This window comes from Lissotriton helveticus, chromosome 3_1, assembly GCF_964261635.1.
Source record: "Lissotriton helveticus chromosome 3_1, aLisHel1.1, whole genome shotgun sequence".
Classification (NCBI taxonomy): Eukaryota; Metazoa; Chordata; class Amphibia; order Caudata; family Salamandridae; genus Lissotriton; species Lissotriton helveticus.
In genome coordinates, this window is record NC_136061.1 from 977,833,737 (window position 1) to 977,849,889 (window position 16,153).

At 45.7% G+C, this 16,153-nt stretch overlaps 1 protein-coding gene across 3 annotated transcripts in view; it reads left to right on the top strand.

Moving 5' to 3' along the window:
• The window catches only part of LOC144823156 (aryl hydrocarbon receptor-like), a 1,206,974-nt gene that overhangs the window by 712,492 nt on the left and 478,329 nt on the right, over positions 1-16,153 (top strand). For all 3 annotated transcript variants that reach the window (XM_078681422.1, XM_078681424.1, XM_078681423.1), the window contains one exon: positions 7,313-7,402. In XM_078681422.1, coding sequence (XP_078537548.1) covers positions 7,313-7,402 — 90 coding nt within the window. The remainder of the gene's footprint in view (positions 1-7,312; positions 7,403-16,153) is intronic.

The window sequence follows — 16,153 nt, forward strand, 5'->3', positions numbered from 1 at the left end:
AATGTGAGTAGTTTGTACTGCTCCTGCAGTCTACAATGCAGGCCTGTTGGCAGGAGTTTACTTGGGTCACTCAAGGTGGCACAAACAGTGCTTCAGGCCCTGGTGACCCCTTTAACACTCATACTGTGGGTACCAGTCGTACCATATACTAGGCACTTATAAGGAGTTAAAGTCCTTGTAAATTGGGGCTACCAATTCACAGGTATCAGTTTTAGGGAGAGAGCACTGGCACTGGGCCTGGTTAGCAGGCTTCAGTTCACTGTCAGAGTCGAAAACCAGCATCTAGTAGTCCAAATTGGTGCAAAAAGTGGGGGCCATCTGCAAAAAGGCCTGTTTTCTAACAACCCCTACGTCAAAATGTAACTCAATGTGTCAGGAACAGCATTTTGTCTAGGGGTAGGGGTGGATGATAAATTCCGCTCTGCCAGCGGAGTTTGCGGAGTTAAAGTGTAATGCAGAGTTTCAACCAAACTCCGCCAAATGGCAAGTTTTTTCTCGTGTGTGGCTTCCCAATGGTAAGTCGGCAAGCACGAGCAAGAATTTGCGTCCCCTGGTGCAATTTTCTTGCGCTAGGTGGGCATCTGGCAAGATTTTCTCAACAGGGGCGGCCGTGGGCGGTCACAACTGTTCCCAGTGAGAAAGCTGGCACTCGAGTAGAAAATCCTCTTGAGCAGCAGCATGGAATCAGCACCATCTGGTGCACCACGTGGTGCTGTTTGCACTGATTTTGCAGTACAGAACAAGCTCCCCGCTCTAAAAATCAGCACAATCAGCAGAGCACCACAACATGCCGATTTTTGCCTGTTCACGGAACTCCGGGGAATCTCACTGAGCTTTCTTGTAACTCCACTGAATTCAGTGTAGTTAAACTCCGCAACTTCCAACCACCCCTAATTTTGTCATGGTTGCCCACCTCTAATATTCAATGGCTGACCTTCCTCATGACAATAATCAATCAATCAATCATTTCATTTGTAAAGCGTGCTACATACCCGTGAGGGTCTCAAGGCGCTGGGGGGTAGAGGGGGAGGAGAGGGGGCTGCTACTGATCGAAAAGCTAGGTCTTGAGAAGTCTTCTGAAGGCCAGCAGGTCCTGGGTCTGTCGCAGGCTGGTAGGGAGAGTGTTCCAGGTCTTGGCGGCGAGGTAGGAGAAGGATCTGCCACCGGCTGGTGTTCCGGATGCGTGGAACTGTGGCGGGGGCGAGGTAGGCAGAGCGGAGGCTGCGGGTGGGGGTGTAGAAGCTGAGTCGGTCATTGAGGTATGCTGGTCCGGCGTTGTGTAGGGCTTTGTGTGGGTGGATGAGGAGTTTGAAGGTGAACCTGTTGTTGACGGGGAGCCAATGCAGGCCTCGCTGGGGGGGTGTGATGTGGCTGCGTCGGGGGATGTCGAGGATCAGTCGTGCCGAGGCGTTCTGGATGCGTTGCAGCCGTCTCAGGAGCTTGATTGTTGTTCCTGCGTAGAGGGCGTTCCCGTAGTCCAGTCTGCTGGTGACGAGGGCCTGGGTGGCGGTTTTTCTCGTGTCGGAGGGGATCCATTTGAAGATCCTGCGGAGCATTTGGAAGGTGTTGAAGCAGGAAGTGGAGATGGCGTTGACCTGCTTGGTCATGGAGTGGGCGGGGTCGAAGATGACCCCCAGGTTGCGTGCGTAGTCGGTGAGTTCTGGGGATGGTCCTAGCGATGTTGGCCACCAGGAGTCGTCCCAGGCTGAGGGGGTGGGACCGAGGATGAGGATCTCCGTGTTGTCTCATTTCAGCTTCAGCCTGCTGTCCTTCATCCATTCGGCGACGGTCTTCATTCCTCTGCGGAGGTTGGCTTTGGCGGTGTGGGTTTCTTCAGTGAGGGATATGATCAGTTGGGTGTCGTCGGCATAGGAGATGATGTTGTTGAGGCTATGTTGTCGTGCGACGTGGGCGAGTGGTGCCATGTAGATATTGAACAGCGTCGGGCTGAGGGATGATCCCTGTGGAACGCCGCAGATGATCTCGGTGGTCTCCAATGTAATAGTGCTAGCATTTTGCCACAGATGTTCCATGCAAATAATTTTCTCAAGTATGCCAGCTCCATCCTTTTCCAGAGGAGCCCAGTCTGTCAAGAATTACCACTAGTATACAAGGACCAGTATTTTACCATTAGACCAAGAATTGCCTCTAGTACTAATTACCTCTAGTGAATCAGTATCATTCTTTTATGTCAAGAATTACTTCCAGTCTGCCAGTTTTTTGTCACAAATATCAGTCATGCTAAGGATTGCTAGAGCCATTTCACCATGGGTGCCTCCATAAGCAGCTGGCTTTCACATTCTCACACACACTCACATTCACTCACTCACACTCATTCTCACACTCTCAGATATTCATTTTACTAACTTGCACTTACTCATGTAGTGTCACTCTCTCTCTGCTCTCACTCTTTCTCTGACTCCATAATTCTACCTTATTGCCACTTATCACTCACTCTAAATCACAGTAACTCAAATTACCTCTTACTCTGACTCAATCTTACATTGCCACTCACACTCATTTGCACTCATTCTTACTCTAACTCTTTTTTCTCCCTCATTCTCTATCACTCTCACTCATTCTCACTTACTGATTCTCACACTCTTAACACTCCCTCACACTCATTCATTCTCATTTACACATTAGACTTACACATTTGACGTCACACTTACTCTTACTCGGGGTCACTCACTCTGACTTACTAATACTCAGTGACACTCAATCTCAGACATTATCACTCACTACCTGTCACTGACTCTCACTCATACATATATACACACATGCTTACACATATATGCATACTCACACATACACCTGAGCTTTCTCACAAATAAACACACTCTCACTAGCAGGCATGCACCCAGCATCAATTTCAGCTTCTTGTAATTGGTAGAAAACAAGGAGAGTGGAGAGCCAACCGATACCCGTAAGTACCAGCTGTCCCTGTGTTCCTGGCCCTGCTTTTGCCAGGAGTCACGAAGGCAGTACGAGGGGTCGCAAGGGACAAACCCTAAATGGCGTCCATGGAATCAGGTACAGGTCTACATGAGGGAGCTCTGAAACAGAATGACAGAATGGATGTGAAGGTAGATGTCTCAGTTGGAGTATTCATTATCACTGGGACTTTGCTGGGGCTCATGGTTTGGGATTGGCTTAGGATTTAGTGGTTCACCTGATTAGAGTCAGTGAGTCCGAAGGTTAAGGACCAGTGTGCCTTAGGCATGGCATTCAGAGGTCCCTAGGTTTAATACCCTAGTCTCTAGATTTGGAATTCCGTGGTTCCTTGGGTTTAGGGGCAAGGTGCTGCTAGATTTTAGTTGTATTCTTTATTTAGTAGTATCAAATATTTAATGATTGTTGAGCATTCACAATTTCTCAGATATTTTCTCGAGTTGCAGCCAGGGCCGGACTGGCCCTAATGGGCACAGGGCATTTCTCAGGTGGGCCGCCATGGTGGGGGCCGGTTTTAGACCCCTGGGGGGCCATTTTTGTTACCGGGGGCTACCTGTGCAGCATAGCTGCAATATTGGCCACAGCAACAAAAGCGGCACAAAGCTTTCCTCTAGCGTCTCTGATTCGTTCACTTGTCCTCAATTTTTACTTGTTTGCAGATTATACTTAATTAAATCAATTAAGTCAATTGCAATACAGAAAGCCATCCACCTAACATTGAAGAGTGCAGTGTGCAGTCGCCAAATGGAGGAACCTCACCTCACTCAAACTGAACACAGACAAAACAGAATTTCTAGGCTTTGGTATACAATAGATCTGACCCACAGTTGGTGGACTTCAGAACAGAGCCCTAAAGGGATGGGAAAAGGGCTGGGTGCAATTTAGACATCATATTTGATTTACAGCTATCTTTCACGGCTCAAATAGACAAACTCTAAGGGCCCAGCTTTCTTATGCTATGTATTATCAAGATAATTATCCATCTCCTACTAGAAGCCTACAGCAAATCAACTGATTGGTTATGCTTTTGTGACTTGAGTACTGTAGCTCTTTATATCTCAGACTTTTAATCTACCTCACCAACAGGCTACATCGTATTTTAAATGCAGCACCCACTTTATCATTAGTCTTAACTTAAGAACTTGCATTTCTAGGCATCTAGTTTCTTTCTATTGATTACTACTCTGGAAAGAGTGCCTATTGAAAGCTCCTTGCTTATATCATGAATCTCTCCATGGCTCTTCTCCTTTTGATCTCAGCAGGAACTGTTTACACTATACACATACCAGGTCAATGACAACAGCAACCTGGTCAACGTTCCAAACTTTAATTGGGCCCAGGTGGGAGGAAGCCTTCTGAAAGAAAATTCAGATCTTTTACGTTTAAGAAAACATCCGAAAACCTACCTTTTTAATCTCTCTAATTCTTCCAGACCACTCTTTTCAAATGTATACTATGATTGCCTATGATACGTACTAGGGCACTCTATTCCCAGGGTATCAGTACACTTTATATGTTATGAAAATAAATCTATCAAGGGGTACCTAAGTGTTATTGGTCTTATGAGTTTTTTAGTCCCAGAAGTTTAGTGTTCCCTGAAAGTTAAGTAATCCATACTTTCTGTGACATTACTTTGATTTCCATGGTTTAGTGACCCTTAACTGCAGTGGCCTTTACACTATAGTGGATCCTACGGTTCAGTGATCCTTTGGATTTGTCCAGTGCTTGTTTGTGTTGAAATCAGTGGCTGTAGGATTGATATGACTTCATGGTTCAATGGACACTGTGGGTCATTAGTTCCTAGAGCTAGGATTTAGTGGTCCCTGGTGTTTAGGGTTCATTTGTCCCTAAGGGTAGGGCTCAGTGGGCCTAAAGCGTTAATTGTTCCTAAAGTTCACTAAACTGCAATATTTTCTCATGTTTATTAATCCCTAGAGTTCACTTCAAGTTCAGTAGTCTCCAGGGTACAGCTGCCTTATAGTTGACTTGCTCCTAAGGATTAGTGTTCCTTGGCTGCAGTGGCCCTCAGGGTTTAGTGATCCCTAGTGTTAGTGTGTAGATCTCACTGGATTTAGTGGTCCATGGTCATTGGAGTTAACGATGTGTGTTACCTAATGTTAGGATTTAGTTGATTGTAGGGTTCAACGGAATCTCTGGTTTGGGGTTACATGTGGATGAGTGGTTCTAAAGCTTATGTTGGATAGGTCCATAAGTTTAGAGTTCACTGGTCCCTTGTGTTAAGGATGGAGGACCCCAGTGTTCAGCAGTGATTGCTAGTTTCAATGGCCCCTGTGCTTCAATAATCCTGATAGTAAAGCATCTGCGGATCCCATGTTTCAGAAATCCATAGGGCTATGATTTGGTGGACCCTAAAAGTCTGTGAGTAAATGTTTCTTGTGATTAGTAGGCTGTAACATGCTGCATCCGATTTGTGCATATGACCCATGCTGCAAATCTTTTACCCAGAGGTGTAGCATCTTGGCACTACTTGGACATGCTCTACTTTTGTTTTGTGGCTTCTCCAGTATCACTCACCAGTTTCAAAATTTGCAAGTTTAAAATACTGTTGAGATTACATTTATTGTTATTGAGATGCATTTTTACTGTGTAAGTGTAAATCCAAGTGACATTTCACAGTGTGTGTTCAGAACTGTACTGACATTATTTTGTTTTGTAATGCTGATGCTTCATCACCCAAATGTGAACACATCAAAATTATGGTTGTAGGGTGCCTAAAACAGGTGGCCAGAGTTAAATGCCAAAGTACAGTTGGTAGAACTCAGCAGCACGGGTGATTAGTGCTGAGGGCACTGGGCCCTGCTCAGGAGAACTATTACAGCTCCAACATGTCTCAAAAGTCAAATGAACCACCTGGGTAGCCTGCTTTCACTGATATTTTATCAAAATAGTTCTCCTGGAGTTACAGAACTTTAGGTACCCCTATCTTACAGATAGTCACTGGCAAAGTATTCACTACAGTGGGTCACCATAGTAAACAGAGCGTCCTAGTAAATCTAGTAAATACCACTAGCAAATGGGGAACTGAACTTAAAGATAGGGATTTGCTTTTAGACATTGATATCGCCAGAAATGCCTTACAGTGGAGCGGTGGTTCAAATTATAATTGAACCAACCTCAGCTAACAGGATGTGTCCGTGAGAGCTATTGTGGAATGGGGAAAAGGACAACCTTTCTTGTGCCCTGTTCGGGGTTTGGAAAGAATACAATAACCTTTGACAAATAAAGTGATGGTACTTGGTGTGTCAAGGTCAAGCAGCCTAGCTACACTTATAACCGCGTAATATCTCTTACTGGTCATCAACCCTATAGCAAAGCAAATATCTTTGTTTTAGTTCTGCCTATCTGTACTGCAAGGCTGTTGTGGTTCCATTGTGACTTGTTTCCTTGATTTGACCTCTACACAGGACACTCTCCGGTCCTCTGTATCTTGTTCCTGTTCTTCTGATCGGGGACAAGCTCCACTCCACACTCAATAGTACATGTATTTCTTTTTGGAGTACAGGTCACAGTAGCAGGGTTTCCAGATTGCTAAGCTTGTTCTTAGCCAGTGGAGGCAGAAGGAAGGGGCTAAAGAGCATAAGCAACTTTCCGAGTCCTATTCCTGATCAGATGTCCCTATGTACTGGTGTAACTTCCAGCAGCCAACTACAGTAGGGTGCTTCTTCACTTCTTCCTGACATCTGGGAGGAAAGAAGGAGATAGGCGCCGAACATTTAAGGAACTTCAGGAGAGACCAACCAAAACACCCAGGCAGAGTCTTTCCATTGCTTAATGACCCCGAGTACATCACTAAATGTAGGTCACAGACACAGTAGTAAGCAGGTTGTATCATATGCAAAGAAAAAGGGTAACTTAAAGTAGAGTCTCCATTTTGTTGATTGTGTATTATGTAGGTCACTATTTACACTGTACATCTACTCCAAAGCATACTATACCATTAACCCTCAGCCTTTCAGCAGCCTGATTTGCGAGGACACTAACCACTCCCTACTACATGTGCGAACTCACAAAGATTTCTGTTCTGATGGTAAAATGTCAAAAATCCTCTAGCATCCTAAGTGCACCCGCTGTCTGTTAAACTCAATGAGGATATACTGGCATGACCAGAAATAAGGTGAAACGGTCAGAACAGCACAGCATAGTGCATGGACTTTTGGTTCTACAGTGGTCTCTACAATTTAGTGGGCCTCACAGTTGATTGGCCCTACATTTTGGGCACAGAGTTCCAATGGATTGTATCGGTTTGTGATCCTGTACTGTATGTTATAACCCTGATGGCTAGCAAATTTTTTTTGTACTTTGATGAAGTCTAATTTTCTGTTCTTTTTTCCATTCACAGGCTCTCAATGGCTTTGTACTGGTTGTCACAGCTGAAGGTCTGATATTTTATTCCTCACATACCATTCAAGAATATTTGGGGTTTAATCAGGTGAGTACTGATTTATGAAGTGGTAAATATTATACTTAATATCAAAATTTCATACAGTTTCGTTGCCCTTGTTTCACGTGTCCTTCACAAGGAACAGGAACCAGAAGCGAAAAAGAATGCAGAAAGAAAGCAAACGAATTCCCATCCTTGAAGGAAAAGGCTAATATTTGCATAGAGCAATAGCTGCGCTCTGCGTCCATCCGGTGGAGTTTGATACATTTCTTAAAATTAATTCCACAGTGGGGGCTTCACTGTCCTTCTAAAATCTAAATAATTCTTGCTAATCGCATCATCAATTTACATGAAAAGCTTCCGTTAGGGGTACATAACCTCTTGCAGTGTAACTTGAGTTCCTTTTTTTAAATACTTCTTCAATATCATCATAACCCTTAATTGTTTCATCAGAATGGACCACCCCCCATGTTTTTGTGCTTGCAGGAATTGTATTTTTATCAGTTCCTTCCTGTTCCAAGATGTCACCGGTTGCTTCTTCAACATGGCAGTACTCCTCCTTCACGTAGGCAGTGAGAGACGTTCTTCATCCCCTCTAATACAAATGGCCTGTAAGGGACTGAAAGGTTTCTTTAGGCCGGTCCATATTCAATGCCACACTCAAATTGGTGTTAGTTGACTAAAGCAATAAACTAAACTTCTGGGAGTGTTTTCACTTCAGAGATTAGCGATAACGGTGAAAAGATTTAATGACAATCTATATATATACATTTAGGAAGGAAAAATAAGTTGAATATATCTGCTAAAGGAGTGGAGAACATCTAACTCAATAAAGCATGGGAAAGAATGAGAGAAAGATGTTGAAACATAGGATGAAAGCAAATACAAGTTGTGAACAAACTAAAATAGGTTTAAATGGTGAATTACTGAAGTACGAAGTTAAAAAGTATGATCAGACCCGGTTTGGCAGTCTTTTTGTAGTTATGTTATGTTAGGTTATGTTATGTTATGTTATGTTATGTTAAAAATTGCTTATAGAGAGCACGTACAAACAGAGGTTTCATGACGCTAGGTCTAGAGAATGCCAGGGCCGGTAGGAGTTACTAAGCATGGGCCTGAGTGAAGAGCCATGTTTTAAGCAATTTCCTGAAGCTTAGGAGATTGTTGCAGGACCGGATTTCCAGTGGGAGGGAGTTCCAAACTCTGGGGCCAGAATCGCAAACCTGCGTCCTCCCTGGCATTGAAGCTTGAAGGAGGGGGTGGCCAAAAGATGGAGGTTGGCAGAGCAGAGATTGCGAGATGGAATGTACCTTGGCAGAAGGTAACTAATGAATTGAGGGCTGCGGCCATGAAGAGACTTAAAGATCATACAGGCCGTCTTGAAGACAATGCGTTGGGAAATTGGGAGCCAGTGGAGGTTTATTAGCAAAGGTATGGCAGATTAACATATGCAGGTTAAACAATAAAGGGGAAGTGAAGAACCCTGGGGGACCCCACAGGAGGCAGAGAGTTTAGGAGCATTGAAAGAGCCTAGGCGGACCGCTTGGGTGCGGTCGCTGAGGAAGGACCTGATCCAGCTGTAAGCCGAGTCGCGGATGCCGGCAGGGCCGGACTGGGAACTGAAAGCAGCCCGGGCAAATTTTGGCAGACCAGCCCCCACCCGGCCTGGCGCGTAGCGAGCGAGCGTAGGGAGCGATCCCGATTACGTAGCGAGCGTGCGTAGCGTGCAAGTCCGACCGCTACTTGGGGGGGTTTGGGGTGATTTTCCCCCCAAGAAAATTTTGGAAAACAACAGACCAAAATGGTGAATTTTACAGCACATTTTTCATTACATATTGTATATTGCTTTCAGTGGCATCAGGGAACACAAAAACAAAACCTTTAGCTTAATTGGTCAGATAGTCCCTTTATAGCAGGCCCCGGGAGCCCTGGGTTCAATAGCTCTCAATACTACTTCACTCTCTGACCACACTACCACCAAGGAAGAATCGTGTTAGCACTCAGAGGCTGCAGAACATCGAGCTCCTCTAGAGATCTGTTTCCTAACATCTCTTGCAAGGGTTGCTTACTACGCTGGCTTCAATCAGTCCGCCTGTCAAACTGTGAATGAAGGCCTTTATCAATAAGAACGCATTGCAACTAGTGACCCCATCAATTTAGATTCATAACCTCGTGAAGGATGTTAATTATACCCTGAATGGTGTGTGCGTGTAGTCAACGCTACCAGCCTGCACCAGCACTTCTAAAATATTTTACTGCAAAGCCACAGCTCGCTGATGTCTTAAATCTAGTATTAACATACATTCCTGCATACCAATGGATTTGGTGCTTTGTATATTTATTTACTGCGTAACCCCGCAATGTCCGCATATAGATGTAAGTTGCATGTTATTATGTCTGTGACCGTGAGACGATGGAATGGCCGGGAATTGGAAATCAAGTTATAATCGTGACGGGTGGCAGCGCAAACTTAGCCATCACCCCTCGAGGTCTTAGACCGGGTCCGACTCCGAGGTCCGCATTATAGCATGTGCATGTTTCGACCTCGGAGGGGTGATGGCTCAGAGTATAGCTGGCTAAGTTAGTTACATGGAGGTTGGAGGTTCGGACCGGGGTCCGCCAGTCATCTTGAAAAAGGAGGACTGTCTCCCACATGAGGGATGCTTATGTCTGGAGAAACTTTAAAAGGTGGTTCGCCATTCTCTTTCCTTGGAGAGATACTATGAAACACAGTAGCATCAAATTCCTCATAAGAGGAATTATTTACTTTCTCTGGGATTAGATGCGAAGGTGGTATGTGTAGAACCACATCACCCCCCCCCCCATTTGGAAAGGTTTTCACCTTTTTCTTATATATTTTGCTCGAAGGACAATGTCTGATCTCAATCGTGAAGACTGTTTTGATTTAGAAGCTTTCCTCTTTAATTTCATCAGGGGTGTGGCGGAGTATTTTCATGTCCTGCGGTAGCAAAGCACCTCTGCTGCGTACGCCAATACTGATTGCCTAATACTGTAAACAAGGACACAAGCTTGCATGCCATTGTACAGTATTGACCAAAGACTTGGTCTCTAGGTGCAGGATCATTTTCAGGACAGATGGAGCACAGTGTTGAGAAAGGAGCAATCGCCTTTAGTATTGTTCAGGTTCAGTTAGACATGAATAGGCCATCCGATAACACTAAACCAGAACTTGGGAGGAAGTATGGGGGGGTTTGTCCGATATTTACTAACAAGAGGATGCTCCCAGAGGTCCCACTCCTAATCATGAAGTAGAAAGCCCTGGAACATGTGGAAGCTACCTTCTTAAAGGGCCAGACGTGTTTACTGCTATGTGACTGTCCCTAGAATAGAGTCTTCTTACATTGCAAGTTCTTGGAAGATGCAATCAACACCAGAAATGCCATTTAAAGAGTACTCTTTTAAAGCCTGAAGAATAACAAAAGAAAAAAATAGTTCCACTCAAAGCGAAGGATCACTGGAGGAGCTAAGCACAATGTACTGATCGATCGATGGAGAAAGTGGTGAAGTGGCGAGTGACAAATGACTAGGACGCAAAGCTCAATTGTCAAAGGGGACTTGCACATTTTTTTTCAAATTATTAGTGTTCATCATGGGGACTCTTTTTTCAAGCCCTGTCTGTTATTGCTGGTTATGACCACACAACTTTGAGCTTCTCTGTTATTGTTTTGTCTATGTATGACTAAGTGAATCACTAGTCCAGTTATTTACATTACTCTTCTAATTAAAGCACCAATCAGCCCTTTTATAATGTTACTATCATCCATACTGTGCACATAGATATGTATACAGACCTATACCTACAGTGACTGTGCATGTGCAATGCACTTTACTGGTATGGAGTACCCACAGGCTCTTGTGGTATGCATAAGAACATTCTTTCTCTCTGCCTCACATGCTAGACTTCCTTTCCTACACTACAGTGCACCTATTTGAGTTGTATTTTTTTTTTTTGCAGAGTTTTATATAGCGCGAACTAGAACCGAACCGAATCAGTTATCAGAGCGCTTTACATGGCACCTGTTACGTTACATGAGGACACACTTTCATTTTAGGCACGGGGAGATTAAGTGATTTGCCCAGAATCACAGGGGTTTTTATTTTTTGGGCGTCGTTACCGAGACTCGAACCCAGATCCCCAGGTCCGAAGTCGAGTGCCTTAGCCGTTAGGCCAACCCCTCTCCCCAATTATGTATTATGTTTATTAATAGAGCGCACACGTGCCGGAATTCCATTACACTAAATAACCAGCAGGTGAGACTCGCTGGCCGGGATACCAGCTCCGAGGAGTCGTCAATCAGAGCCTGGCTTAGACTAGAGCCAAAAGCCAGCCCAGCCACCACCTCGCTCCCTGCTACAAGTGAGACAACAACAAACAAAAGCCACTGCGCTGCGGACCCAGGCTGGGTGCGGGGCCTAGACCCTTGCCCCTTCCTTAGGCCCCGGCCCTTTTGCTTTTGATTCTGGCCCAGCCCGGTTGTGATGCCCTCTGGCCCCAGGCCCAGAGTTATAAGCTTGTCTGTTGTTGTCATCATGGGTGTGTTTCCATCATAGCTCCAGCTGTTTGCAATGACGTTTAGTGAGTTGTAGGTTGCCAGTGTGCCAAATTGCGTGTGGTCTGGTTTGTGAAGTGGTGATGAAATTTGAGCAGAGTTATGGTATCGCACAGGAGGAGATCCAGTTGTTGAAGTTGGAGATGGATCAGGAGAGGTTGCCTTCTTGGTGCCCCAGGAGATAGGTATAGAGCTCTGTGGACCAGGTTGCCTCAGAGATTGTGCTCTTGTTTCATCTAGTGGTCTTGGTGAATGTGGCTCCCTGTTGATAGGTTGGGTGTTGGTCAAACTGGATGAGGTAGTGGGCATTCCAGGTAAAGGGGTTTGCTAGTCCACCTGATATCAGAGAGATTGGTGAAGACAGTCGTTGAGGTGTTCAATGATGTGGGTGGGGCACTTTACTCATTAAATAAATACGAGTGTGCGCAAGTCTTCCAGGAGGGTGTTGGTGTTAGGGTCACTTTGGTCCTCCAAGTGGAAGTTAAGGTGTCCGAGGAGGATGAAGGAGGTAGCGTTGAGCATGAGAAGGGCAGTGGTGTCTAAGATGGTGATTCAAAACTTGGATCTTGCTCTGGGAATAACAGAGTAAGCTTTTACTAGGTTGGTGTTGCTCGAGATGTGTTTGAAGGCTGGGTGTTTGAGCTGCTCATATGTGTTTGCAGAGGTGAAGGAGCAGTGGATGTATTCCACATAGATAATTGTGATTCCTCCTCCAGGTTTGGTGGTTCTGTCCTATCTTGTGATCTTGTAACTTGGACATGTAGCTGCCATGATGTTTGACACGTAAGTAGGTTTTAGCCAGTTCTTGGCGAGGAAGAGTAGGACCCAGGAGAGACTGGCAGGAGGTCACAGATTTCAGTGCTATGTTTGGTGAACAGGTAGGTGTTGAGGAGAGTACTGGTCAATGTGGGTGAGTATTGTGCATGGTGGGATCCTCTGAGACATGTTTGTGTGTGGAAAGGTGGGGATCTTAAGAGGGAGTTCTGAAAGAGGCATAGGAATAGCGGCAGGCAATGTAGGTAAATGCCCCATCTGTGCTGGCAGAGGAGGCCCGCTGGCAGCACAGGGGTGGGCTTCAAATATTCAAAGCATGGAGAGCTGTGGCAAAGTAGCACCTTTAGCTACAATAGGTTGGTGGAGGACCAGGGGAGCTACTGCTGGGTACAGGAGGGGCACGGATGACCATAGACAAACTTGCCGCTTTTACACACTTTTCGTACACCAGTAGCACACACACTGCACACACCCGTGCTGCGGCTGACATTTCAAAGATCCAAAGAGGGGAGGTGAAGGAGATCCTGGGTGTGGTGATAAGGGCTGGGCGGAGCACGATCATGTGACGAGGCGGTAGCAGGAAGGACCAGGTGAGTCAGCTGTGTTGGGGGTAAAAAGGTGTTAAAAAGGCGACAGGAGATGGAAAGTGGCAAAGAAGGCTGCGTCTGAATGAGGTGAAAAAAGCTATAAAAAAAAACGAGGTCGAGTCCGTCCAAAATTAAAAACAGAGGTGGAAATGCAAAACAGAGGGAATGTGGAAGGAGAGGCCAAAAGTGGTAAAATAAAAACCATGGGGAAGAGAGTGAGTGAAAAGAGATTGGATTAAAGAGAGTGAGAAAAATAAAGCAAAAAGGAAAGTAAAAAGAGACAAAAAGTTCATTAATGTTTCTCTTTTGCAGTTTACAAGTTGGACTATTGTAAAACTGCAGAACTTTCGCGCTCAAATAAGGAGAAAACGTTTGCAACCAAATACATTTCAAGGAAACATCTGCTCATTAGTTACCCTGCGCAACTACAGTTCTGCTTCTGCAAATTGCCGGTTCACACTGTTGTAGCCAAACAAATTGTCAGAGGAACTGCCAGTTCTGCCACTTTACATTTGCAGCATGGATCTGATCCCACTGCAATCTGGGACTCAACATACTCTGACGGAGAACCCTGAATCAGTGCCATCACTCATAAATCAGACCTGGCCACGGGCAGGAACAATAGCACTCACCGGTTGGGCGGCAGATAGGGGGAATTATAAATTACGTCCCTGTTTCCCTCTGGCCTCTGAATGCCTGCCTCGACCGCGCCTCAGAGTCAGGCGCATGAGCAATGCATCACATCACTACGAGGCACCAGACCCCACCCACCCTAAAAAAGCAGTGGCGCGGAGTCGGTGACATCTGCGCAGGTCTACAACATCAGTCCTGGTCAGGTCAGGGAGTGTTTAATAAATTATAATGAAGAGGGGGTGGCCTGGCGAAATTGATTTAAAATCGGCGGAGTTTGAATCGCGTCGGTCGGAGCACCAGCATGAGAATCGCTGTGCTCATACCAGGCCTCAGTCAGACAGGCGGCCGGATTGTGCTTAATGTAAGCACTGTGTTCTGTTGTCGGGGCTGATTTGGACCGACCGTAACTTACGGCCGTCCAAATCGGCCCCAACAACAGAACCGGCCCCAGCCACAAAACCGGCCCCCACCCCATCCAGCCTACCAGGGGATTGCCCGGTGTCCAGAATGACCAGTCCGGCGTTTGACACGGTCCAGTAAGATGGTGTGATCGACCGTGTCAAACGCGGCCGAGAGGTCCAAGAGGACCAGGGCCTGTGGAATTCCTTTGTCAGCGTTACCTCGAAGGGTATCCATGACTGCAGTAATGACTGTCTCGGTGGAGTGGACAGGGCGGAAACCAGCTTGATGGGTGTCAAGGTATTCAGACTGCTCTATAAAGTTGGAAAAATGGGTAGTAACGTGTGCTTCAAGACCTTTGGCCAGATAGGGGAGGAGGGAGATGGGCCTGGGGTTTGAAGGGTCTGCTCCCGTTTTTTTTAGAAGGGGAACGGCAACCGCCTCTTTGAAAGCTTTGGGGACCCTACCCTGGGACAGGGAATCGTTGAGAAAAGTCAGGATGGGAGATGAAAGAACCAAGAAGGTGTCTTTTAAAATGTGTGGGGGGCAGCAGTCCCTAGGGGAGCTGGACTATACCCTGACCAGTAGGGCCTGTAAGGAGTGTGCATCTATAGGTGGAATATGGTCAAGGATGTGGGTACTCGTAATCATGGCTGGCGAGTCCATCTTATGGCCGGCGACGGGGATGCTAGCTTTAATGGTGGCGATTTTTTCTAGGAAGTATTTATTGAGAGAGTCGCACAGATATTGGGTAGCCACGGGTTTAGGAAGGGTTCTCTCCGAATTGGATAGCTCGTTCACTATGGCAAAGATGTCTTTAGATTTGTTATTGGATTTTTCAATTTTTTCCGAGAAATAGGTGGCTTTAGCTGTAACAATGGCTCTTTTATAGTCTTTACGCGCTGCCAGATACGCGAGTTGTGCAGCCGGGGCATAGGCCAGTCTCCATTTCCTCTCTTTTTGGCAAAGGTCTACTTTGATAGTCCTAAGGTCATGGGAGAACCATTTTTGAGCTACAGAGCGGCGGGCAATTTTAAGTTTTTTAAGTGGGGCATGAGTATTGCTGGCTGCTAATAGCCAGGCCGAGATGTCAGCTTCGGCTGAGTCCACATCTGGATTACCTGCAGGGGTGGAGCTGGCTAAGCTGTCCAAGGTGCTCCATTTCCTAATGAGGCCCCCCTCGGACGCCAGGGGCTTGCTGTAGGTAGGAATAGAAATAGTGAAGTTGATTAAAGGGTGATCGGACCATATACACAGTGATATAACGTGTGTGGAAGCTGAAAGGTTAGTGGTCCATAACTGGTCCAGAATGAGACCTTTAATATGTGTGGCAGAGGAGATGTGATGGCTGAAATTTAGGTTAGAGAGGAGTTCCATTAATTCACTGGCATGGGGACCGCCAGAGTCATCATTGCACCAATAATTGAGGTCGCCAAGTAGAAGAATTTTTGCATAATCCGTAACCAAAGTGGCCAACTACTCACTCAATGTACGGACTGTTTTAACTACCCGTTCAGTCCAATACTTTCAATAGTAAGTTTAAAGACTAGTTTCAGATAAAAGTCAAAACCCCTGAAAAGTTAAAAGCCATGCGGATGTGACACAGGGAGATTACGTGATTTGCTCAGAATCACAGAATGTTGAGCCGACGCTGACTCTTTAAACTGCTTTCCCATTTCCAAAGTCGGCAGCTCCGGCCCTTACGCCACATCCTTTCTATGAGTTACATGAAAGTGATGTTGTTAATACTTACCATCGTATGCACATGCACAAATCTCATCATATGAACCCATTTGCCTTTAGGTGTGTTTTTCAACATACCTCATTTGCGCTCA